This window comes from Poeciliopsis prolifica, unplaced genomic scaffold, assembly GCF_027474105.1.
Source record: "Poeciliopsis prolifica strain line A6 unplaced genomic scaffold, Auburn_PproV2 SCAFFOLD003, whole genome shotgun sequence".
In the NCBI taxonomy this organism is placed as follows: Eukaryota; Metazoa; Chordata; class Actinopteri; order Cyprinodontiformes; family Poeciliidae; genus Poeciliopsis; species Poeciliopsis prolifica.
In genome coordinates this window covers 9,769,577-9,794,943 of record NW_026562378.1, presented here as the reverse complement: position 1 = coordinate 9,794,943, position 25,367 = coordinate 9,769,577, and the positions used below count along the sequence as shown (strand labels likewise).

At 41.5% G+C, this 25,367-nt stretch overlaps 1 protein-coding gene across 3 annotated transcripts in view; it reads left to right on the top strand.

Moving 5' to 3' along the window:
- The window catches only part of foxp4 (forkhead box P4), a 107,532-nt gene that overhangs the window by 33,408 nt on the left and 48,757 nt on the right, over nucleotides 1-25,367 (top strand). For all 3 annotated transcript variants that reach the window (XM_055027590.1, XM_055027589.1, XM_055027588.1), the window contains exon 2: nucleotides 7,208-7,387. In XM_055027590.1, the coding sequence (XP_054883565.1) occupies nucleotides 7,217-7,387 (171 nt within the window). In that variant the 5' untranslated portion in view covers nucleotides 7,208-7,216. The remainder of the gene's footprint in view (nucleotides 1-7,207; nucleotides 7,388-25,367) is intronic.

Below are 25,367 nucleotides of genomic sequence, written 5' to 3'. Positions count from 1 at the left end.
GTTAACACAGTGGACCAACACCAGCAGGTGACACAATTCGTCAAATCGTCACCGACAGTGGACACGTCACTACCTAAGCTCTTGAATGGGCTTTGCTCCACAATCTCATGAAAACTGCAGTCTTTTACTATGTCGTTTTTCTGTCTTTTTCTGAGACAGCTTGTCCTTCCACTCAACTTCCCATTAACATTAGTGGAAATGGGATTCTCTGAACATCCAGTTTCTTTAGCAGAAAAGCAGTTTATTTCTTCACTATCCTTGATGAGGTTGTCACTGAGTGACATAGGCCGCCTCCGCCCTGATTCATTTTTCCAGTTGAGTCAAATTGTCATGTGGCAGTTACTGAAACAAACAAACAAACCTTTGTTTGCCTGAGAAAAGAGATCATCACAATCACTGCTTTTTTCTCTCCACTCACCAACACAAAAGCCTTTATAGGCAGCTGCACAGCACACTCGAGGTCATACCTGGAGGCTATAGCCACTATTTCCTCCTTCTAGGTTGTCAACGCTCTTTATAACCGTCCAGGCAGCCTGTTGTAGATACGGGCTCTCTGCTAACTATTTGTCTAGAATAATGGAGTTCACCTGTTAGCGCTGGAGTCGGGCCAGGGGAGCCGTAGACACCTAGCATTAGCTAGATGCTGTTAGCCAACATGCTAGCGATGGCTCGAAGCCAAAGAGGCCTGAGGGAATGCTGTTAGCAGCTGACTTTAGCTCTGTGTGAACGTTTTCCTGACTTGTCCGGTCTGGTTTTCTGCTGCAAACTTGTCTGTCGTAGTTTGGTGCATCGTTTTTGATAAAATGTCTCGCCATCCTCCGTCCTTCTATTTTTCATGGCTTTGAAGCTCAAAAGTACCACACTTTTTTTTTTTTATCATCCCCAGACAAAAGAGATGAAGCAGTATATGTTAGTTATTGCACTGAATGCTTACAGCTCTTCATTGAAAAATATAGGGAAAACTATGTGATTGTGTGTTTTAAGCAAATCCTTTCAACATGTCTTTGTAGACAGAGGAATAAATAACTTATTTATTGTTTTCTATGCCAGAATGCAAGTCACTGTTCAAGATATTTCTATTTTTTTCTCAGTTTTTCTTGTTTGTCTTAAATGTAAACGTAAAAGACGACTGATGGGGACATGAGAGCCCAGATCTGGTCGGTGGGGTTTTATCCTGGGTTTGGGGTTTAATCATGCACCCTCAGGGCCAACGTCCTGGTTTATGTAGCACGGGGATCTTTGCCAGATTTGAAGAGCTGCAGTGTGAGAATATGGGTGTGGAACTTGTGTTTGCTACATTACAGTTTGTCTTCATGTCAAAGCTCATGTCCCTGTCAAAACCATAAATAAAAAGCGGAGCCCCTAATACTTTGACACTTTTTACAAATCCTAATGCTGCCTAACTGATACTAAATATGGACTTTTTCTGGAGTAAGAGACACATTTTATAGGGATGTATTTTAATTGTGAGTGCTACTTATAATGAAATAAATCCCCATCAAGTTAGGCTCAATAAATCTTTGGTAAATCTTTTGTAAATTATATAAATATTTAACGTTATATAGTTGTTTGCATTTAAAACTGAGAAAACTACTGCTGTACAATAACACAAATATAACAATCTTATAATATCTGGATAAACAGTGGGGTTATCTTTTCAGGTGATCGACCGGCAGTTCACTTCGTAACAGGCATTCATGTTTTTGCTCACTAAACGTAGTTTGAAAGCAGCCTCTCTATACAAAGAGTGATCAGTTGTGCTCCTGTAGTTTGTTTCCACACCCACCGTCCATGTTTTCACAACTGGAGGATATTGCCAAATCTAGTCTTTCTTGTAAGCACAAGAAAAGTGTACAAACCTAGTTTTACCCAGCTGGCCAGCAGTTTACAGCAGGTTTTGGGGGAGCAGCAGCGCTGATTAGTCATAATAAAAACATCTATATAATTTATCTGTTGCAGAATAAAAGACTGCTACCTTTACTAGCATTTAAAAAAATATATTAAGATTAGACAAAATATGAATACCCTTTAGTATGACTATTGCTGGTTATGAAATACCTTGTTGGGTTGAAACAACAGTCAACTTATAAGGATCTTGTATCTTTTTAGCTGCAGTTTTAAAATGGCCTGACATTGACAAGAGTGCTATGTGCGTACACACCATGGCTGTTTGGGTTGTTCTGGACCACAGAATATTGCCAAATATGTCTATAAACAGGATTCTGCTTACAGACAGTTTTCTGGTACTGTGCAGAAAAGGGATGAAGGACGGTAACACATTAGTCTAGGCTCCCTATAGCTGGAGAAAACTTCCATCACTCGACGAGTAAACCAAATACTTTATAAATTCACAAGTCAACAGAGGCTCCCCAGGATTCTGCTGCCTGATTACAAAACAGGTTAGGCTCCCACCTCTCTGATATGCCGTCTCTAGGAGAGTTTTTCTCTCTTGTTCACAAATATTGATTGAACTAACAAAGATGATAGGAATAACCTATGTGGATTCTATTTTAGGTTTGAAGACTTTAATGTTTTCCAGGGTTGAACCAGCTACCGTAACCATAGGGGAGAAAGTCAGCAAACAGAGTGCAGGAAAGATAATTCAATAGTCAGATTAAAGTCAATGGATGACAGAGTGTAGATACTGGCACAGACATTTTTTTCCTGTACCCTGCCACCCTCTTCCCCTCCCGTGCGTGCCCTCCCTCCCAGTCTTATTCTCTCAGTTCTTTGCCTAATAAGCAGCGTTCCTGTGAGCTGATGCAAGGCAGAGGAAACAGAACAGGCGTTCTGGGACTGCTGCAAATATTCCCACATGAGGCATAACATGATAAAGACTTATTATCTCGCTAAGCTGCTGTAAACACAGATGCACACATAAATACAAGCTGTATACAACTCGCTCCCCCCTTGCGCACCAAAAAAAGTAAATCTGGTCTGGCTTTCCGTGGCTGACAAGCAGTGACCAAGAGGAATCTGACAGGGCCAATCCCTCGGACAAAGCCAGCGTCTGCAACGGTGAGCTGGCTCACTAGGCATTTGGCTCGGCTTGTTTGAACTCTAAACACCCAGGGCGAGCAGCAGTGGGAAGAAGTGGGAGCGATGAGTTCTGATTATTAATAGTGCTAAAATTTTCGGGAACTTCTGAACAAGCAGCGTGTCTTAACAGGACTCATCCTAATTCCTCTCCCGCTCATCAATCACGACAGATGCACATATAAACACATGCACTCTGTGCTTGCTGTGAGCTAATCCATTACAGTACAAAGGTAGATGTCAGCCTCCTGGACAAACACACACACACACACACACACACACACACACACACACACACACACACACACACACACACACACACACACGCATGCATATGCCAGAGTCATCAGAAACATGTTGAGTCCCATTTCACTTCTTGTCTTCGCTATCCCAATTAAAAGGCAAAAAAGGCCTTTTATTTCCCTCTCCTCCAAACATTCTTTATCTCTCTGATCTGTGCCCCTCCCTCGCTCAGTCCCCTCGGGGTAGTGGGAATGTCTCTCCACACACACTCTCAGGTCAGGGGTTCAGCTCAAAAGAGAGAGAGAGGGGTTTTAGCATGTGGGGAGATTGAAAGTGCGAGAAAAAGACATGCAGAAAGAGTGACGGCGGGTTGAGGCAGGCCTCTGCACGGGTAGCTCCTCTTCACTGCCAGAAACACTTAAAGCTGTCTCTGTGTGTGTGTATGTGTGTATCATAACCTTAATCAAAGACTTCAGGGTAGATTTATGCCCCTGCCTTTTTCCCGACCTCCATTACACCAGCTTATATACACCCATTACAGGATATGACAAAGTACACACCCTTTCGACGAGCACAGCCCCATAGTGACTGGGTGCGAAAGCAGGGCGTGAGCTGTGCACATACCCCGCTTTCCCATTAGGTCCTTGTCCACCTGTGAGCTCCGTCTCTTTATCTGCCTCGTCTTCACTGCTAATAAGGTCAATGACGAAGAGTAAGAAGCAGATGGGTGTACAGTACATTACAGGACTGCTCAGTTTAGCGTAGGCTAGATAGCAGCCTGGTGATTCATGCTTGGTGAAATGTGTGATGATGTGAAGAGTTTCCACTGCAGTGCAAAGTCAGTGGACTGTGTGGCAAGATGTGCTGATCACTCAGCGCTATGCCTCGTTTCATAATATTACCTCAGGGAGTAATTTGACCCATGAGAGGTCTGGAGGAAAGAGGAAGTGGATGGGATGGAGGCGAATAAGAAGAGGAGTGAGGTAAAACATTAAGTGACTAACCTCAAATGTCGCAATAAGACTTCACTTCTCAACCCTGAATTCTCAGAAGTATTGATACTGGGAATACAACAGCATTTTCCGCACAACACTTAGGCTTCTTTCAGAAATAAGTTTTTGTTTGGTGATCTGCACATATTTATTACACTGCTGGATCAACTGAAGGGACCTGGACGGTTGAAATAGCTTCACCAATGTTACCCCCCTGGAACACGTCCAGAGGGAGTACTAAACCTGTTATCACGATGAACAAGGAGGTTTAATATGAGATTGCTAAACAAGGATGACATTTCAGACGGGAAAGAGAGCAACAGCTGCTTTTTAGTGTGCTGGTTGAGACTAAACAGATGCAGCGTATTATCTTCCAGTGTTCAAGCACTTTGATCAGCAGAATTTGATCAAGACAATAACATGCTAAGGATAGCGCTTAACAACTTTGCTAGGATTCAAAGTATTGGATTTGAACAGTGAAGAGTGCAAAACAGCACAGAGCTTTGGGAAAATCCTTTGCAGGAGGAGGCCACAATTTGTAAGCCGTGCCAATTTGATTCCACAATCTCAGCTTCACGATGTACATGCTCACTTAGTCTCTGATCGCATTGTGCGATTTCAAGCGAACCAACTCATGGTGGTTGAGGTAGTTCATAGTTGTGTTCACTACAAAACCATGTCATGAAAGAGGCTTTGAAGTCAGAACCTAGGCACCCTTTTTCCCATCTCTGTCGATTTTCTGAAAGCACTGAGGCGTCTCAAGTGGCTGAAGTAAGGTTGTAGTTACTTTGCCTCCGAGCTGCTGACCGAGACAATCACACAAATGCATTCTTGTGTTAAGGTTAGCTGGCTTTGCGGCATCCATGTGATGGCGCATACCGTCAAGCAGATGTTTCAGGACGTTGTGGAGGCAGTGACTCAAGAACACTATCTCTGGTCTGGCACAAACACGCTGGGTTGCCCTGAATGACGCAGCAAAGGGAAGTTTCTTTATTAGCAGTGATAGTTAAAATAGCAAACAGAATTAGAGAATGAGAGACATTCATTGCAAATGTTATGCTTCACCACTAGATTAGCAATTTGTCAGGTGGCGCTGCCTTTACTGGATGAAGGTTTGAACTACTGGAAACTGTCAGGTTAATGTTCAGCTGAGCAACATTTACTGGCAGGATAATAAATCAGATTTAAGAAACTTTCTCATTGCAAAAAACTTGGAGGTCATCCAAACTTTCTAACCTTGTTAGAAAGTTTTTCAGCAGATTCTTTTTAGCTTTCTTCTGTTGGATTTATTGTTGTTGTTTGGTCTGAATCAGTAGTTAGCCTCTTTACTGTGGATCTTGAATCAGCAAGTGTGATGTCTTAAGATTAAGTTTAGAAAGTCAACCTCAACAACATGTGGAATAGATGAAACTTGGATACAGATGACTGTTGACCACATCATTATATTAAATCAATAGATACAAAGCTTGAAAGTTCAGTATCTAGTATTGGAAAATATTTTGATTAGCAACAACTCTGTTTTAGAGAACTTGTGGTTTAACTTTCTTCTGGGCAAGACTTGTTAAAAAAAACACACAAAGCAAAATTTGTTTTGTCAGAGATGCATTAATAACATTTCGAGTCATTGCCATGACTCGTATTTTCAAGTAAAATGCATTGCAAATTATTGTGTAACCTCCTCATAACAGTCAGCAGAACAGATCATCAGGTAATGTGAAAGGTTTAGGAAAATAATACAACTACCAACTTAGCAGGACGCCACCTCTGCAAGAAAAATGTATTTCTGTGCTTTGAAAGAGCAGCCCATTTAACAAGCACACCCACCAGCCCATCTGCCTGCACATGCTTGTATCCCACACTCACTAATATGCTCAGGTCCCTGTCCGTCTGCAAGCATCTGGCAGCATTCCATTAACAAAGCCACCAGCAATCTCACACCCGCACCCGCTGTCAGTCTAACAGAAAAAAAATATATATATGCACACACACATACACACACAGGTTCACCTGTTCTTGCCTCAGAGGAAAAGAAAAGTTAGATCCTCTCATGAAATGGCTTTTATTGTTTCCCCAGAAGGCATGGCTTGTACGCCTCTGAAAATCACACACAGTCGCAACACAGGAGGCGGGTAGAATGCCTCGATGGCGTTTTGTGTACCCACTCCAGGTAGCTGAAATAAAAGCAGCCGAACTTTCCCCTTTTAAAAGTGTGCACTTGTGTGCGCTAATTTCCAAAACTGGATGAGGCAGAAAGACGAGATAGAGGCCGTCATTAGGAGCTCACAGCCCTGCGTTCTTGTGTGAAGGTTTGTTTTGTTTTGCTGTGAGTGTGTGTGCGCTCTGTGTGCGTACGTCTCCGCTCTCCCACGCTTTGGCTCCTAACGATGGCAAATGCTCCTGTGTGTTTGCGAGGCGTTGTTTCTCAAAAAAAAAAAAAAAACAACAACACATTCAGGAACGGCTCGTTTTGTCAGGTTTTTGTGCAGGGAACACGATCTAATTAGGGAGGCCCCTCTGAAGGTGTATCAAACAGATCTGTCTCAAAGACCAACCTGATCCCGGCTTGCACACAGCGCACACATGCCATATCTGATTATTGGAGAAATGTGTGTGTTATTTAACTGTATAGTGGAGTATTAAGAGCCTTGTCAGTTTAGATTTGCTGCTCATCTGATCCTAATCCATGAGTGTTGGAACCCACATTCACATGAGTACAAAAAAAAAAAAAGTTTCTGCCAAAGGTGTTTTTTTGTATGTACTTGTGTGTGAAAAGTTATTCCCCTAAGGTCTTTTTAAATATTAGATAATCACACACAATCCCATGCTGTATGTCTGTCAATCTTCCTGTTATCCTTGTTTAGTCAGGTAAGCATTTTACTGAACCTGTTGTGATCACTTTGAGTCTGATCTTCCTCCTTTCACGTCTTTCCACATAGGTGCCAGTGATGATGGTGGAATCAGCCTCTGAGACCATTCGAACAACACCGTCCAACCAAAATGGAGTCAGCAGCCTAAGCAGCCAATCTGACGGAGGGGGAGGCAGAGAGGGAGGGTCCAATGGAGACACCAATGGGGAGATCAGTCCGGTCGACTTACTGCACCTGCAGCAGCAACAGGTATGTGTGTGTGCGTGTGTGTGTGTGTGGGTGTGTGTGTGTGTGTGTGTGTGTGTGTGTGTGGTGTGTGTGTGTGTGTGTGTGTGTGCTTGTTGTTGGCCTCCGTGTGTGCTTCAGTTCATATGAGATGCATGCATTTGACTCCATGTTCGGAAGAAGACTTTTTTTTTTTCTTTTTTTTTTTTACAACATCAGTAACTTGTGCAACATGTTTATGCACAGAAAGTTGTACAGAACAATTTGTACACAACAGGCAAGGGCACGTCTGTTTACTGTTGTGATAACCTTGAGTAAAATACCGAACTTTTTCAGTACAACAATTGCACAAAAATTTAAAACAAACAAAATATTTGTAAAACAGTAATCACTTTCACCGTGAGTAAAATAATACAACATCTGGGATATGTTTTTGTATATTTATTTTCATACAAAACCTACAGCGAAAATCCAGAATTATCACTGGTTAAATTAAGTTTTGCTGCTCTGCTCTTGACGCATGGCTGTTTGTAGGAATCTGGAACCAGCTCATTTCTAAATTTACAGATTACTTCACCCTTCCTGTACTTGGCACACATGTTAATGTATCATGGACTCAGATGACGTTATGGGAATTTGGCATTTTCCGTCAGCACTGTACGTCCTACTGCACACATCCGCAGGTGCCTGCTCTCTGTCTCGTTCAGTGATGTAGCAAAAAAGAAACTTGTGTCTGCACAAAAAAAGCAAAAACCATGACAAGAGGATGCTGTTTTGTTCTGCTGATTTAACATGTGGATCATGTGATGAAGTTATTGTCCTTGATCCAGCTGTCCGTAACTTGCAGTTTTGGGTTCATCAGTGAACTGTGAAATAAGAGCCACTAATGCCACAAAATATTCAAATTTAGGGGACAACTGCAGATCGGTTCCTATCATTTAACTTAAAAAACTGTTTGGATTTTTTTTAATTCTCAAACTTAATGACAGGCATTGACGAATTAATTAAATATTTCCAAATTGTAAGAGGTGTCAGAAAACTTAAACATTTGCTCAGGTGGGGGACGGCCAACGCTGCAATACTTTGTAACTTCAACTATAGCTGAAGAAAACATTATTAGAAGCGCTTTAAATCGCACAAACAGTAAAACGCAAAATTCATAAATGTTCTTGAAAACCATAACTTTTTAATGCCTTGTCATAGCGTAAACTGTCTCATGCCTTCTACACACCAGGCTGTGATATTGTGTGCAGATGTGACAACATTTGGATGGCCAGCCTCTTTCCTGCGCGAATAGCGAAAAAATTTCCACAGCTTTGCTTGTCAGTGCTTTAATAATCTCCCACTCACAATGTGCCGACTAATTCCACTGCGACTCTGTCCACCATAAAAATGCATGCGCACAAGATCCCTGTTGATATATTATTTCGTGAAAACAGAAGGAAACATCTCAAAAGTGAAAGGAGCTATCTTAACATCTCTGCCTGACCAAAACACTCCAAGGACACTTTGATGCTCAAGGAGTGTAAACTTGTGTGTCACAACTTGTAGGAGTAAGCTCTGTCTGTTATTTTTTTTCCCCCCTCCACTGATTCATGAAGTGGTGTTTGTTTGTGTTTAACACGTCAACTTGAAGCATCAGAAGTTAATGCTGTTTTTCTCCTGCGTGTCAGAGCAGCTCTTGCTTGCACAAACATTTATGTGTCGACTCAGACTCACACTGTCCATTGTGTCAAAACTTTTCCCGGAATATCTTGGATCGAATTTGCATTCTTTATTTTTTTTTTTCCATGTTTCCGATTCTTTCATTAAAACACAAATAACTGTCTGCTGACTGCTTTCCTGAAAGATCTGGGCCATTACACAAATCACATCCCACACGCGCACGCCCGTATGTGTGTGTGTGCAACATGCAAACACACGGCAACACAAATGGTACTTTTCCAAAGTGTGTCATCAACAGAAATGTATATTTGTCATTTGTCCAAAACATGGTTTGAAACCTGCTCATTCTTGTTGATTTGCATTCAAAAGATGAAGCATATGTTTGGATTTGCTTACAAAAAGTGTCATATTCACTCTAAAAAGGGGGACACCTGTATATATGCCAGAGGAGATAACTTAGACACCCATTACGTACACTGAGATAAGAAAATAAAAATTTTACAAATCATTAAAGTTTCTCTGACAGGCTTGTAGTTGGTAGTAATATCAACAATAGCATCGCAAACAGGTTCAGTCACCTACTTTTTAAAAACCACGCTTTCACTTTTTAAAATTCTCCTAATTGGTCTTATTAGTGCATTGAATAGTCAAAGTAGATCTCTCCAAATGTTAAAGACGTGAAAAAACTTGCCCCTACAGTTATGGTGGCTGTTTTGCACACAAAGCAACAAGAGCCACATGTAAAGTCATTTTTTTGGAACTCTAAAAACGGACTTAAACGATTTCACCATTTCCTGATCAAAAAACATCAGCACACGCCGAACAAGTTCTAGTACTGCATGAAATGATAGTTTATTCTGATATTTTGTTAGACGTTAGCATCTGCTTGTTACAAAGAGTCAGTCTGAGATCTGGGCTCGTTAAAACCCGTCTGCGTTGTCTTCGGTTAAGAAAACTCAGAGAAGAGAAAAAAAATGGTTTCCTCCAAGCTAAAATTACTCCCTCTAATTATTATGGTGGAGCCTTAGGTGAGTGAAGAACACTTGAAGCCCTTCACTCTCGTCCCTCTCCTCCCTCCTCTTTCTCCCCGTGACTGCATCCTCACCCTGCTTTCTCAGCAAGCTCCAGAACACACACGTATGCACAAATGCACACAGATTAACACCAAACATTTAGTTGATACAAAGCAGGTCTTTATACTCGTCTACGGTCTCTGTGTTTTTGCACCTGTGTGTGTGTGCACCTGGTATTTCCTCTTTTGAGCGGGTTGCCGACCACGAACATCGCTCCCTCTCACTTTCCATCTTTTTCTCTTCCCCTCTCTAACTTGACTTATTTTTCCTTCTATTTTCTGTAAGCCACAAAAGACAAGCACAACCTTTCCTCCAGATTCCAGCACTCAGTTCATGAAATGTTACATCCACACACAGTCGGTTGCCAGAGATCCTCATTTCTATTTGCACCAGCCCATCTTAAGGGTTCTCGTGGTGAGCTTTTACAACATATGTGACCACTTTTTCATATCTACGTACATCCTAGTGATTCTTAGTGATGGATGGGTTTTCTATGATCATGGTATAATCATTGGAATTGCCTGTCTGTGCTATTTTATTTCTCCAAGGCTATTACAGGTGTCCCTGTCAAACTGTCTTCCTCCCTGCAAGTTAAGAGCACAGATGGGATTGCTCTGGAGAACAACCAGCTGACTTTTTAATTAATCTTTCATTTTCTTCTTTGGATGACTATCAAATAAGTCAAACTTTCAATTTAAATGTAAACACTAAACCACTGAAACCGTATTAAGAGATGACAAAATCTGTGTCTGTTTTAAGACAGAACAAATTTATGATATGACGGGACTTTATAAAACCTGTTTTATGTTTTACAAGAAGGGATCAATCAACGCAAGAGGCTTAAGGTCTGTGTAAAGAAAATAAGCGTTTTGAAATGAAAAACCGATCCCTACTGCTTCAGCTCTTGTCCACTTGCAATTTAACTGTGAAGGCTTCAATAAAAAAACCCTATAAAAATTACGTCTTCTGTGTGACATTTAAATAGGAAAAAAAAAATGTTTCGGTTTCCAGGAAACGATTACAAACCAAAAAAATTATCTCTAGTCTATATAATTTTTTTTAAAAATATTAAACAAAAAATACATAGAGAACTTCCTCTTTTTGCTTTGTGTATAAACAAAATATTGTATATTTCCGTCTCTTACTTTCTTCACCACGCTTACGTCTTTCTCCTGAAGGTGCAGTGGAAACCACTGTGCTTAAACACCATGCCGATGGGCACTGGAACGGAAAAGACACACCAGTGCTTGTTTTTTAGTGTGCACACAGGCACACAGATCTGCAGACAGTGCAGAACATAAAACTGTCTTTACCTCAGGGCCCTTGGGAACCTGACAGAAATCACAGCCAGCATAGACAGACAGACAGACAGACGTGGCAGCATCATACTATGGTGACATCCTGTTTGAAGCTGCAAAACACTTGGTAGTGGTAGAAGTTCACTTTTCAGCAGGATGGCAACCTGAACCATACATCGAGAGCGCCACTGGAATGGTTTTAGACCAGAACATGTCTTAGAATGGGGCTGGACTGAAATCATAATTGAAAGTTTTTATCAAGACTTTAAAATTCATGCTTACAGATTTTTCATCCGATCTGACTTGGCGTGGGCCCTCATTCAGAGAAAATGAAGGTAAAAGGACAAGTGAAGAGGCAGCATGGGGATCGGGGGGCATTTGTGGGCTGGAAAGAAGAAACAGAGGGATGAGGGAGGGGTGTAAAGCTGAGACGTGTCAGAAAAGGGCGCCTGGGCCTCCCTGTGGAATGTGGCCTGTCTGCCTCCCCAGAACGAACTGAGCAGAAAAGGAGGAAGACAGAGAGATGGAAGAAAGCAAAAAGAGAGAGGGGGGGTATGACTAGGTTTGCCCCATCATTGAGGAGCGTGCGTAAGGGGGTGGGGGTGGTGGGCGTGAGGCTGGGAAGACAATGAGCAGAGTAGTAGTAGTAGTAGTAGAAGAGGAAGAAGTGGAAAAGTGAGAGTGCAGCAGCAGAGAGCGCAGGGCACTTTGTTGAGGTGCCGGGTGTGGACGTGAAATGATGCATAGCAGAGGAGAAATGTAAGCAGGATAAATCCTAACAGACCTCAATGTGTGCGTGTGTGTGTATGTGTGTGTGGCTGGGCGAAGGGTGCTCTGACGAGAACCAGGTGTCTTCAATTCTCCTCGTGTGTTTAAGTCTCTCATACCTATTTTTTCCCCCCTTTCGGAGACTAAACGTTGCCACTTCCCTCTGTCTCCATGTTTTCCCTCGCCATCAATTAATGGCTGTCTGTAATAAAGCAGTTACAATTGTGGCCATTGGTGTTGAGGGGGAAAAAAAGGTGCTGGGGGCGGGCGGTGGGGGGTAGGGTGGTGGGGGGTTAACAGTGAAGAGACAAGTGATGTTGCCCATTTTCTCTCGGGAGTGCCAGTCTTTGGCGGGCTAAACCAGCCAAAGAGTCTTTTTCTCTCCTTTCCCATCTAAATAGAAAGTGAGAGGGAGACTGTAGCAATGGCATCCCTTTCCCCCAGAGGCTTAAAACGAACATTGGTTGTGAAAAAGGCAGTTTTAGAAATTGGTTTGGAGCTTCGATACCCACTCCCATTTGTCATGTTCTAGTTTTTTTTCTCTCATCCTTGCTGCTTCTTTCATGTGTCCACACAATACCAGGAACCTTTGTTTCTCCGTACAGAAACACGCACGCAGGCTGGCTGTAACACACATGCAGAGAGCTGATGTGGGTTAATGAAGGGTGTAATTAAGGAGCCGCAGTGATGACTGGAGATCAGGAGGAACCGATACAGATCTCAGATATACACAAACACTGATGAAAGATAGCTGCTCTCCCTGTGTGCGCACATTTGTAGAGCTTTGCGGGCAGATTTGTGGGGCTGGACTGCTGTGTGTAAAAGTGTGTGTGCGTGTGCGCTAACAGATTTTGAGGGATGCTGCATGATTCAGATAACGTATGGCTTCCTGTTAGATTGGCCAGACTCAATAATTGGTGCCTGTATAGATGGAGGTGGGGACATGTTGGGGGCGTGTGTGTGATTCTTTAACGCCGGTAAATTATGGGAAGTGAATTTTGGTCACTGGCTGGAATGGTTATATCTTGTCTGACCTCCAGCTCGGTGCCAGAGTTCACTTTCAGGTCACCGGGGCAAAGGACAGGAAGGTGAAGGGGTGTTTTGGAAGGAAGGGGAATCAAAAATAATCAAGAAAGATGTTTGAATTTGTTTCAACGAGCAAGGCTTTACGTTCATCTCATCTGTGTAAGAGGTCATGTACCACACCTGTCTACCTGCATTAATACATTTATCAATGTCTATTTTTATTCACATAAAATTTACTCGAACTGCTCCACAGTGGTTAAAGAAACAGTCAAAATCAACATGAAAACATAGTAGAAATAATCAAGCTTTTTTTTTTCTTATAGTATGATGACCTTCATTTTTTTAGCTAATAACATCTTATTTTCAGAACATAATTGACCACACAGAGAGTAAAACATAGACTTAAAATTGATTTAATAAAAAAAACAAAAACTTTATTGACTTAAGCTGTATGTGAAATGTCAAGAATTTTAGGACACTTTGCTTCTACAAGTTATAAAGACCTGTAACCACAAAGAAATGGTTAAGCTACCTTGTTTACTTTTCTGAAATGGTGAAAGAAAGGAACAAATTGAAATATAAAACAGCATGATCTGTGGGTCCATTTTGTTCGTACCTGTAATATGAGTTTCTAACTCTACTAATATCTGATGGTCTGTGTCAAATTCATTTTTGCATGTGTTTCCCGCTTGTCTCTCTGTCACTTGTTCTGACCAGTATATCAGTGCTGAGCTTCCTTTCTGAGTCCTGTCACCTCCTAAAAGCTTTCCTTTCTGTCTGGACCAGTTTTTCCTCTGTATGGGTCGGGTCAGCATAGTGCACAGGTCACAGGAGGTCGTGCTGAGAAAGAGGTTGCCTAGCATCGCAGAACACCCACCGCTCTGACCACAGAGATACAAAGACACGTATAGAAGGTCAACTTCCGGAAGGAGTCCAGCAGCTCTAGTTTTAGATCTGTTTGTTTGCTTTGTTTTTCCCCTGACAATTTCCAAATGCATATAAAACCAAAGAGTAGCATGTTGATTAAAATGAACTATTACAGATTTAGTTGTTTTCTGCCTAATGACTTTTAAAGTTTTTCCCTTTAGCAGTGTAAACATGCACACAACTCCGCAGCACAAACAACTACAGTATGTAAAAAAAAAAAAAAAAAAAATCTGTTTAATGACTTTCACATGGTTCCATCTTCTCCACATTTCTCATTCGATGACCTTTTTTTTTTTTTTTTTCGCACATTGAGACCTAATTCTGTGATGCTGAGATATGGGATTTATGAGCACCCGTAAAACATTTTTACTGCTTTTTCCAACCACCCCACTGAATGACAGCTGAGAGTTGGAGAGCAGATTTTTGTTCACGCTATTGGTGTCCTTTCATGTATTTGGCTTTTGTGTTTCTTTGCACTATAATCTTAATAAACTGTTTTGTTTTCCATAAGAATGGCCAGTTAAATTTTGACACAATTCTGGAAATGCAGCTGACTTGACATAGTTTTTGCGTTTACTTGAGTTGGAGTTCAAAAGCTACTCGATAATTAGGTTTATCGGTTTATGAAGTGCTTCAAGGAAAGAATGCTGTTGAGGTACTGGGCCGCAGACGGAGGAAATGGTCCACTGGATCAGATCAGCGAGCGTGGACACAGTCATGGTTGGTAGCCTCCTGCTAGTCAAAGAGGCTCAAGCACAAACACAGACAGATGGCAGCAGAGGAAAGAGCTTAGTGTATGTCCACCTGTACATGTTTGTCCAGTGTCTGCTGTGGAGACTGGATTAGGTGAACACACCTGGACACCTGAAGTGTTAGGTTTGGTTTGGTTACCATGGGAATGTGTGAAAACAGTTTCGCTGTAGGCCTGGTTAGGATGTTGAGGTGATGAATGCCACACACACAGATACCTATTCATGATCCAAGATGGACTCTCCTGATGAATGGTTTCTGTATTCAGAGTTTTAAAAGTTCAGTTGTTGACATTTGGCTCTCAGATGTTTGAGAACGAGGCAGGAGGTACAGAGCAATTTCCACTGCTGTCCTCTAGAACCAGCAGTTGCAACTGCTTTTAATTGACATGTTCACAAGTGACATGTCTCCAATTAAATATAATACTTTGAATAGTTTATCCCACTTGGTAAAACAAAAGACGTTGATTGAATAAAATCATTGACTTTGAAGTACTGCGAGAAAGTGTGCGGTGACGTGAGAAGGAAAGACTTCATTTTAATAGGATATAGTAATATTCATAAATTTTTCTGCAACTCTCAGGTACAAGAAAGTTTTAAATTTGGGTTGTTAAAAGATGGGGCGGACAACATGAGGCTGAGAACAAAACAACAGAATTCATCAGGCTTGATTTATCAACAGATTGGAGCATCATTAACCATAAATAAACAGTAAACAATAGAAACATATCACTGTTCATGTGACAGCTTTACCAAGATAAAGCATTATATATGATAAAAAGTACTGGCCCAAGCCCTGGACCCTGAAGCACTCCGTGATTAATTAAAGGGAGTGAGAAAAATTTATTGACATAGAGAAACAGGTATGTTTCCAACGATTATAATCTAAATTTAGTGCTGTTGTCTTAATCCCTAGACCATGCTCAAGCCTCTGTAAGAATATTGCCTTCAACTTTATCAAATGCAGGACAAGAATACTACAGGTTCATTCATCATCTGAGGCAACAAAAACACCTTTAGTGAGTTTCACTAATGCTGTGTAGGTGCAACGATAATCTCTAAAACCTGACTGAAACTCTTCAGTGAAGCGGTGATCTCTCTCTCTCTTTTTTTTTTCTTAAGCCCCACACCCTTTGTTTCCCCAACTCCAGACTCACAGAAAGATATGGACGCAACAAGGGGAACAGGAGAAATCCTAAAAGACAAAAAGTGCGACGCCTCTGAGGCCACGAAGCAAGCAGTTACCCTGGAAACAGTTGAGAGCCCAGGATGCACACAATGAACGCACACATTTACACACCAAACCTACAAAAGCTGCAGAGGCCTAAAGTGTTGCTAATTAGCTAGTCTCTGCTGGCCCTTTGTGCGAGCCATTTTAAAGGAGAGATTAGAGTCAACAGGGAGGAGGAGAGGAATGTAGCTCTTCTCTTTCTCTTGTTTGCCTTCTTCTTCTTGAGCTCAGGACAAGAGCATGGGGGCCTTTTTCTTCATCTGGTAGAAAAGGTGTAATTTGTTATCCTGTTGGTTAAAATTTACAAAAACATTAAAAGCTAAAAAAAATAGAAAAAACTAAAGAATTCAAAGAAACTCAATTTGTACTTACTGTTAATATCAATAATATGGATAAAAATGAGTTTTGTTGTTGTATTTATTTATGAGTGATGTTTAGAAATACAAACAGACTGAGGTGGAAAACTATTTGATGAAAAAATAATTCTTTATTTATTTCAATTAAAATTAATGAGAACAAATTGTGATGAAAGAAAGTTGCACTTAACACAAAATGTGTTGAGTATTGTGGTAAATGACATTTTGTTTCTAATAAAAAGTGTAATTATTATGAGCAGAACTGTTATGTAGTTCTCCTGTCTGGCAGTCAACAAAATGAAACTTAATCCAGTTCAGCTAAACAAATTTGAAAAAAAGAAAAGAAAGCCACATCAGATTTTTTTTTCTATTTTCAACAGAAGTTTCTCTTTACATCTGGATGAACACAGTGTCTTACAAAATCATATAGTCCAGAACACACTTCCCCTTTCCCTTGTTTATACTCCACCCCTGTTTCTTATTTGGGGAAGTTGAAGATTGTGCACTTTTAGAAGTTTAAACTTGTACAGCAACCAGGCTTTGTTGTGCCTGCCCATTTCCGGTGTTTGTATGCGTGTGTGTGTGTGTGTGTGTGTGTGTGTGTGTGTGTGTGTGTGTGTGTGTGTGTGTGTGTGCGTGGCGGGGTGTGTGTGCGTGCATGTGTGTGGGCGGTAAGTTCTGGGTGTGAGGGTGTGTCTATCTCCATCCCCCCTCAGCCACAACCAGGTGTAGAAACTCTCTGAACCAAGAAACATGAAAGAGTTTTATTTGCATTGAAGCGGGCAGCCAGGGTAATACATTTAAAGGCCGATCACTTAGCTTTTTTTTCCCCTTCCTGTTCAGCCAATAGGTGTCTGGGTGTCCACATTTGTCTTCATGTGCATGTGCACATTGCAGACAGTCTCTGTTTGTGTATGTATGTGTTTTCCTTCTGTCTCCGAGCCAAAGTCTTGGCAGTGTCTTGCATGTGTTATTAGTTGGCTTTTTCCCCCTTTTTTCTTTTTTTGGTGGGTTATTAATAATAAGAGTTAAACAGTTTCCATATGTGAGGCCTGGTTGCCAAGCTAGTGCCGTCCTCATCACAAACTGGCCCTACAAAAAGTATCCACTTGCACGTCACTCGGGTCGAGCAGAAGCAAAAGCTTAAAATCTGGAGGTCACCCAAACAAGATCTTACACCTGAAAAGAGCCACTTAACTGTCCTACGGTACATGAAATGATGCTAAATATTACACCGTGTCCGTCTGTCTGTGTGAGTGTGTGTTTTCCTCTTTGGGCTTGGTCTGTCTGGAGTAAGACCTTCCTCTCCTGCCAAACGAGCTGTGTTGAAAACCGCAGGGAAACTGCATATGTGTGTATAACATATGACGTGTGTGTGTGTGCGTGCGCGTGTGTATGTGCGTGCCGGGGAACTGCTGTAGAGCTATTTGCCATCAATTAGCCGCCTGGACTGAGATGAGGCCTACAGTAAAGAGGGAGTTAGGGATTTCCTCTCTATTTCTAACCATGCTCACCTCATCATTACCTTTAATTGTACATTTCTTGATTCCTTTTCCGCCTTTACTTGTCAGAAAAACAAGCTGTAAGCATCTCTTTAGAAGGCTGCGGATTTTTTTCCATGTGTGCGCATGATGATGATGAATTGTGTCATGACATAAAGCAGTCCAGAGCATTCAGTCAGCTCGTTTTTACGACTTTGCATATACCCCTGTGAATCAATAGAAACGTTGGATGAGTGTCGGGAGGTAGGAGGTGGGGTTTTCAAATTTCACTAAACTGTTCTGAGCTGAGAACCATCTGGAAAATGGCACCATCCCTGGAGCTTAGTGCAGGTCCCATTTAGTGAAAAAAAAAACCCTTATGCATAAAAAAAAAATTCAAAACCAGCCAGGGTTTTCAAACATTACAGCATATTTTGAAGTTCTTTTGGAGTTTTGTGAGTTTTTATTGGATTGGCTCTTGAAGGCGTTCTTTCCTCTCTTTAATGGTCAGTCTGGGCCCAGAGAAGTTTGCTGCAGCCGCTTTAAAACCTCAGCGTCTCAAACGATGCCTTTATATTGCGGAAACATTACATTAAATAGCTGAAAAGGATTGCTGCTGGCGAAGGGTTTCCAAGGTATCCAAGACTGTGGCGTTCTAGATAGATTGAGGCATTTAGTGCGCCTTAAGGTCAGTTATTTTGGTGGACAACTGGTTCCTATGGGTGAAAACAAATGACAGGACAGCTGGTTTCGGGAAAGCCGAAAAGACCCGATTAGAACAAGAAGAAGAGAGGGCATACAGGAGGAAGAGTTTAAACTAAAGGGGTAAAGTTGTGGCAGAGAATAGTTTATTTGTAGCCCACCATGAAATTGACAGGCTTTAGAAAGGATTTGGTATAAGTTGCCCTGTTTCCCCTACCTCTAGGAAACTCTTGATCTTTTGTAAATGTATATGCCATTCCCTTTATTCCACTCTCTCGCTGTTGAATCAACTTTAAACAAATTCTTTCATGACTGAATGAAAAACACTGCAAATGTATCAGTAGTTCTTGTAGTGAGAGCTATAAACAAAATTTAATTAGCCGTGGCAATGTTTCCAGAAGAAAATCTGCTGTTTATGTAAATGAACTCGACAGTATTCCAAGAAATATGAGACTTTAAATCTTTCACATAGCTTTTAGTGTTGGTGCAAAAATTATATTGAATGATTAAAATAGTATTAAGGTCTCCAAACTATTATCGCTTTACATGAAATTGCAACGTCTATCCCTTTACCGCCAGCTAGACATTAGCCACCGTTCGAGATTATCCGTAGGAATCCTTTTGGGACCAATAAAGGAAAGAGAGGTTCTCTTCATAAGGCCAACAGCTGCATTCACTAGACTTGGCTTCCATTTGTAAGCCTGGACAATCTATTTTAGGCATCTGTCGAAGCCATATCTGCTCTGTGAATTTACTGTGACGAATGAGAGTATGGACAACAGATTTTTAGCGATGAGTGGGGAGTGGTTGGGGCATGAAAAATACATAGAAAAAAAATGTCTGAAATTTATTGTGAGCTGTACATTATATAAAGAGGCACAAAGACAAAACAGGTGTATAGATGGACTCAATCAAAGGAGATCTGTTTTATTTTTATTTTTTTCGCGGTGGCTGGCAGTGAGGCAAAGATCGCACTAGACCTTTAGTTGTTGTCTGTCGTTTTGACTGATGGAGTCATTATCTGATTTTACCCGTCAATTTTTAAAATTACATCTTCAATTGCATTTCATTTTCATTTGGTTAGTTAATATTCCAAACAAGCTGAACAGAAATCCATCATGCCATCTCACCTCCAGCTATTCTCTCTGCAGTGACAAAAACCACTGGCTTTCTCCAGTAGCTATTTATAAACAATGAGATTAAACACTTGCACTGAAATTATAAACCATTCACCTACTGTATCCTCCTGGTCTAAATGGACATGAATTACAAAAGTGCTTCTGCATAGTCAAATGTCTCAAGGGAAATTGCTGCAGAAGCTGTTGTCGTAAAGTTTTGGACCTTTGGCTCAGATAGATGACTTCTCATAACTATTTGGTTGTTGATCTGGAGGTTAAATCCGTGCTCTCCATTTAATCTACCAACTGGAATTACAATCACTACTTTAGCCAACATTTTGAAAACAGGGAACATTTCTCCAATTGAAGTGACCAGAAGTCAGCAAAACCCTTTGAGTTAACACAACCCCTGATCCGGGAACACGTCGTTTCTTCTACTCTATCCATCAGTCATACAAGAATCCCTCAACTGTCCTGTTTGCATGTTTTGTAATTTCACACAGTGTGTAAAAGTTTTTTGATTCTCTTTGTAAGGCCTGACGCAAACTTGTATATTTTCATACAGTGTCATTCTAGCAATGACATATCAATGTGATAATTTTCTTTCATTTATATACAAATTTATATTATATACCATATTGTATTATGTTGTAGTTTAATGAGATTTGTTTTATTATCGTGGCCAAATTTGTGGACATTTACATCTGTGACCTCTAATGATTTCTAGTAGCACCCACTGCTGCTGTTCTAATGTTGTGGTCCATCGATTTGACGGTTCAACATGTGGTAACAAGTGGTTATTTAAGCTACTTTTGCCTCTCATTTGATATTTTCTCTTTTTATATTGCTCTGTCAACCTCAGAGTCTGCTCTGTCAACCTCAGAGTCTGCTCATTCTGGTATTCCTCCATCTGAGGAGGCAAGTCATTCAGGACGAGCCTGTCTGGCACTGACAATCATGTCATTTTCACAAACACTAAGGCTTTGTTTTCATTGAGCGGTACAGTTCACGGAGTTGCGGTCCGGGGTACTTTTTTTGTCTGTTTCCATTGTAAGAGCTGCCCATGCATCCGACCGGTACTGCACCACTCCCTGGCCCCCGTCAGTCGTAAGTTCACAAAAAAACTGGTAGAGTCAGGGTGGAGCTACTGGCATCACACAACACAAGCAAGCAGCTTGTGTTTTTCTGTTGCTGTTTGCAACAAGCATGAGACAGCAGTGTGTCATGCTTGTCATTTCACTAGTATGACACCACATTAGGTTTTTGGGTTTCACCCCCTCTGTCCAGCGATAGTTCATGGAGTCACACTGACCCTTGCTGTGCCACTCAGTAGCCATTGAATCTCACTTTCTCTTCATTCTATTAAACTTGGACTTCAAAAAGACATCTTTACCACATGTATGCCATGTGATTTGCTGTTTGTTTTAACAGAAATTTGAGCAGATGTATCTAACCTTGCATCTATTCTGATGAAGGCCAAGAACGTTTCTAAAGCTAAGGGTGAACTTGAGCAGAACGAGTTTGTGAGTATGAATACCTTTCTTAAGCAATTGAGTTATGAGGGCTGTTTAATTTGCTTTTGCATCTCGTTGGAAAATTAACATCATTTGTAGATTGCATTGCATCTCAGTCTCATTTTAGCTTCTCTGTGATCACAAAAACCCAAAAAAAGAAGAAGCAATCGCAGAAAAGGGAGTCTTGTAGCTAAACTAAAATGACTTGCAGATCCTTAAGGAATAAAACAATAGAAAAAAAATAAATGAATCTAGCTAAAGGGGTATGTGGAGTTTGAAGGTGTTTTTTGGTGCCGATGTGAAGAGGAGCAGTACAAATGGATACAAGAGCTCATTGGGATCACCCGTGGGGATGGCAACAATGCCAAAGCTTTATTCTGGCTTTCAGCTTCAATGGCAACACTTCGGGACGGAGATATAGGAAGACGGATATGGGGAGAAAAAGAAGATCCACTGCTGCTCTTTGAACCCAGCCTCTCCCACTGATCCAAAATCAAAAAGCACGCAGACCTGTTGAGAAGCAGCTGGGTGTGACGAGCTCTTCGCTGCATCTTCCCCCTGAGTCTGTTTAGCACTTTCTATCTGTCGCTCTCTGCCGTTGAAGAAAGCATAGGGAGGAACAGAGGAGAGCAGATCTACAAGCCAGCTTTCCTTCCTTCACTGCTTAGCTTGCACCAGACTAACCTGTTGTCTATCTGCCAGGGGATATCTGTTTGGCGTTGCGGAGATCTGTGGCCTCGGAGTCTGGTTTTTCTCCTTGGTGGACAGATGAAACAATGAGCTCTTCTCTCATCCTCTCACATGCTTGTGTCACCCCCCTTCTCAACCTAAAAGCAGAGAAATCTGATACCACCTGCCTCCCCCCCTGGCCTTCCCAGCTCCCTCCCCTCATCTTCCTCCTTCTCCCTCAAGGACAGCCCACTGTCTGCCCTGAGGGCTGTTTATCTAGGGGGGGTGGGTTGAGGAGAAGAGGGTAAAAGGGGGGAGACGGGTTTGTTTCGTTTCGCCCGTCAACAATGGACCTCAGTCAGTGCTGACGGATTACTCCAACATATGGTACCCACCTGTCTCTTTCTCTCTCTGTCTCCCCCTTCCACAGTCTCCTGTTTGGATCGTTTGCTTATTTCTTCGTTCTCTTGCACTGTGTCACCCGAACGCACTGGGTGGATTACAGGCCAGATTCATCACACACAGGGAGACCTGTTTGCTTTGGCAACCTGAGCCAGGTACACTCACACATGTTCAAACTAAGGAGGCCTGTTTCCCTTTTTGTTCTTATTTGAGATTCACCTTATAATAACAAATCTGAGTCATATTCAACAGAGCAAGTTGAGATTTCTTCCACAGATGCATTCTTGCAAAGGCACGCTGACACCTGAGCTGCGAAATCGTTGCGCACGTTTAGTGAGGCAAAAATTCCTGCCATGTTATTTTTAATAGATTTTCAAACCTGCCCACCAACCTTCTCGCTTTTCAAAGAAACAAAATCGTCAGCCTTTTTTCGGAATCCCGCTAAGAAGAGAAAGTAGCCACAACTGTGTGTGTGCATGCGTGTGTGTGTGTGGACACGGATGTATGTGCATGTTTGACCCTGCTGAATTAAAAAATGCACTGTTATTAAAGGCTGTGTCAGAGGCGATGATTTACAGAGGGGTGCGATGACAAGTCAGAAGAACTCACACACCGCACCGAAACACTCACACTCACACTCACCGGCGCGCTCACACTGTGCTCTCAGGCCTCCAAGCTGAGCGGTGACCTCCTCACCCCTCCTTCCCCTTCCTCCTCCTCCTTCCCTCCCTCTCTCAGTCTAATAAAACCTGTCTGACACTGCTGATGGGTGCATATGTGTGTGAGTGCGTGTGTGTGTATGTGTGCATCGCGGCAGCACAAAGACTCTGTTGTTGGGCCTCCCTCTTAGGCCTCCCTCATATTTTCTTTAAAGGTGCAGTGCGCCCCCAAGAATGCCACAAGGGGAAAGGGGAGTTTAGGGGGGAGTCTTGAAGGAGCGGGTGTGAGAGTGCGTGTGCGTGTGTGTGTTGCTGTGTGTGGGGTGGGTGGAGGTTCTATGGAGAAAAAGCCAAGGAGTGAATATGAAGAGTAGAAATGAAAGAGAGGGGTCAAAGTAGAGAAGTGCTTCTTGACAAAGTAGACACGAGTGGATGTCTTTGCTGGTGTTTTTTTTTTTTTTTATCTGTGTGTGTGTGTGTATGTGTGTGTGTGCTCTCATGAGATTATAAATGTATTCACCAACCCAGTATTTCCTTTTCTTTTATTGTTAAACATTAAAACTGATACATTTGGCCCTGTTCAAATAAGCTTATATGTGCAGGTTGCTGTGAAGCAACACTTTTATATTTACATTTTAAATTTAAGCCTCTCTTTTAATTGTGGTAGTCTTGCTTGTCTCAAACTGAGGTGCTGACTGAGCTTCTTGGTGGCAAAACGCAACAAACCAGCAGCTAGCCATTCGCAGTTTCCAGTGCTTTCAAAACGTTTCCCCAAAAATTGTCAGCTCACAAACCATTTAAATGTACATATGCTGGGTGTTAAGCTTAAAGCACATGCTGTTATGTCCAGTATTTATAACAATAGTCTCATGTTATTTCTACTTCAAAAGTCAAGCTGACACTGAATCCAGGTAACTCTTGTCGAAAATTACTTCATTTTGACAAGAATTATTTTGGCATTGTTTTACTTTCCGAGAGTCTCCAGGTCAATTTGTACTCAGATTTTACACCCATGATAAAACCAAAATAATTTGCAACCTTCTGCAGGTAGTTATTATTTACTAGAGTTGTAAAATCATGTTCTCTTTAGGTAGACTGCGAGGAGATTTTTTTAAAATGACTTTAATCAGCAAATGTTCAAGGCAACACAAAACATATGCTTCACAAATTGAAATTTGGTCTTTATCTGGACCAAAACTGCAAACATATACAAAGTTGCAGGGGTGAAATAAGGAGCATCCCGGGCAAACTTGTTACATCTCAAAGGAATAGCCTTCATTCTGGGATTTTTATATTTTTTTATCTTATAGAGTAGAGCAGCTTTGACTGAGTGGTATAAAGTGAATTAAAGGAAATTTATGTGATAATCTGGGCAGTTTTAAGGAAGGTTTTGAGATAGTTTTGCTAACATGAGCGATGTTAACTACAAAGTCGACGGGTATTCTGCCAGTAAGAATCAGGTTTCCAGTCTTAACAGAAACTTCATCCTGCCAATACGTTTACTCCTTGTTTATCTTGTAAAACAGAACTTTTAAAATCTAATCTTTACACTAGTAAATTTGAGTAGTTTGCTACTAAGCTAAGCCATACTTGTTTAAATCCACAATGGACTTCTTTTAAAGAAATAGGTAGAAAAGCACATTCCTCTTTCTGTTGCAATTCTTGCCTTTTAAATATATACACACATATACGCACGCACACACGCCTTCATTGATACAGGCACAGGAGAGGAGACAGGCATCACCTCTGCTTGGTCGTAGCGTTTATGAAAGCCATAAATGGCTCTTTAATATAGTGGTAATCAGGGTGGTAATTTGGGTGGAATTGTCCCTTATTGTTGCCAGACAGGCCTACTCAACTCCTGCCAACATACACTCATTCACACACACACACACACACACACACGCAGACTGGCTCTCGGGCAGACAGGGTGTTCGAGGAGTAATTCACACCACATGCCAACAAACTGGGCGGTTGTGTTTGTCTGTGTGTACGTGTGCTTATGTTTGTGCCTGATTTAATGCTGAGGTCAAACCAGTAAAAGGGAGGGGTAGTGTTCCCGGGATTTTTTATTTATTTATTTATTTTTTTTCTTTTGGTAAAGTGTTAAAATTCATGTGTGTGTACGGGCGAGAGCAGAGGCACGTCCATGTGTGTGTTTTAATTAAGGTCTCAGCGAAAGTAGCAAGTGTGTTCGCTACAGATGGTTTTCATCACTCTGGCTGCACAGAGAAGGTCTCTCTCTTTCTCTCTCTCTTTCTGTCTCTCTCTCTCTCTCACTTTTTCAAGACAATCTAATCTCTCTTCAAAATTTTTTCTCTAGTTAAAAATCACTTAATGTACCTGAGTTTCTAATTCGACCACTT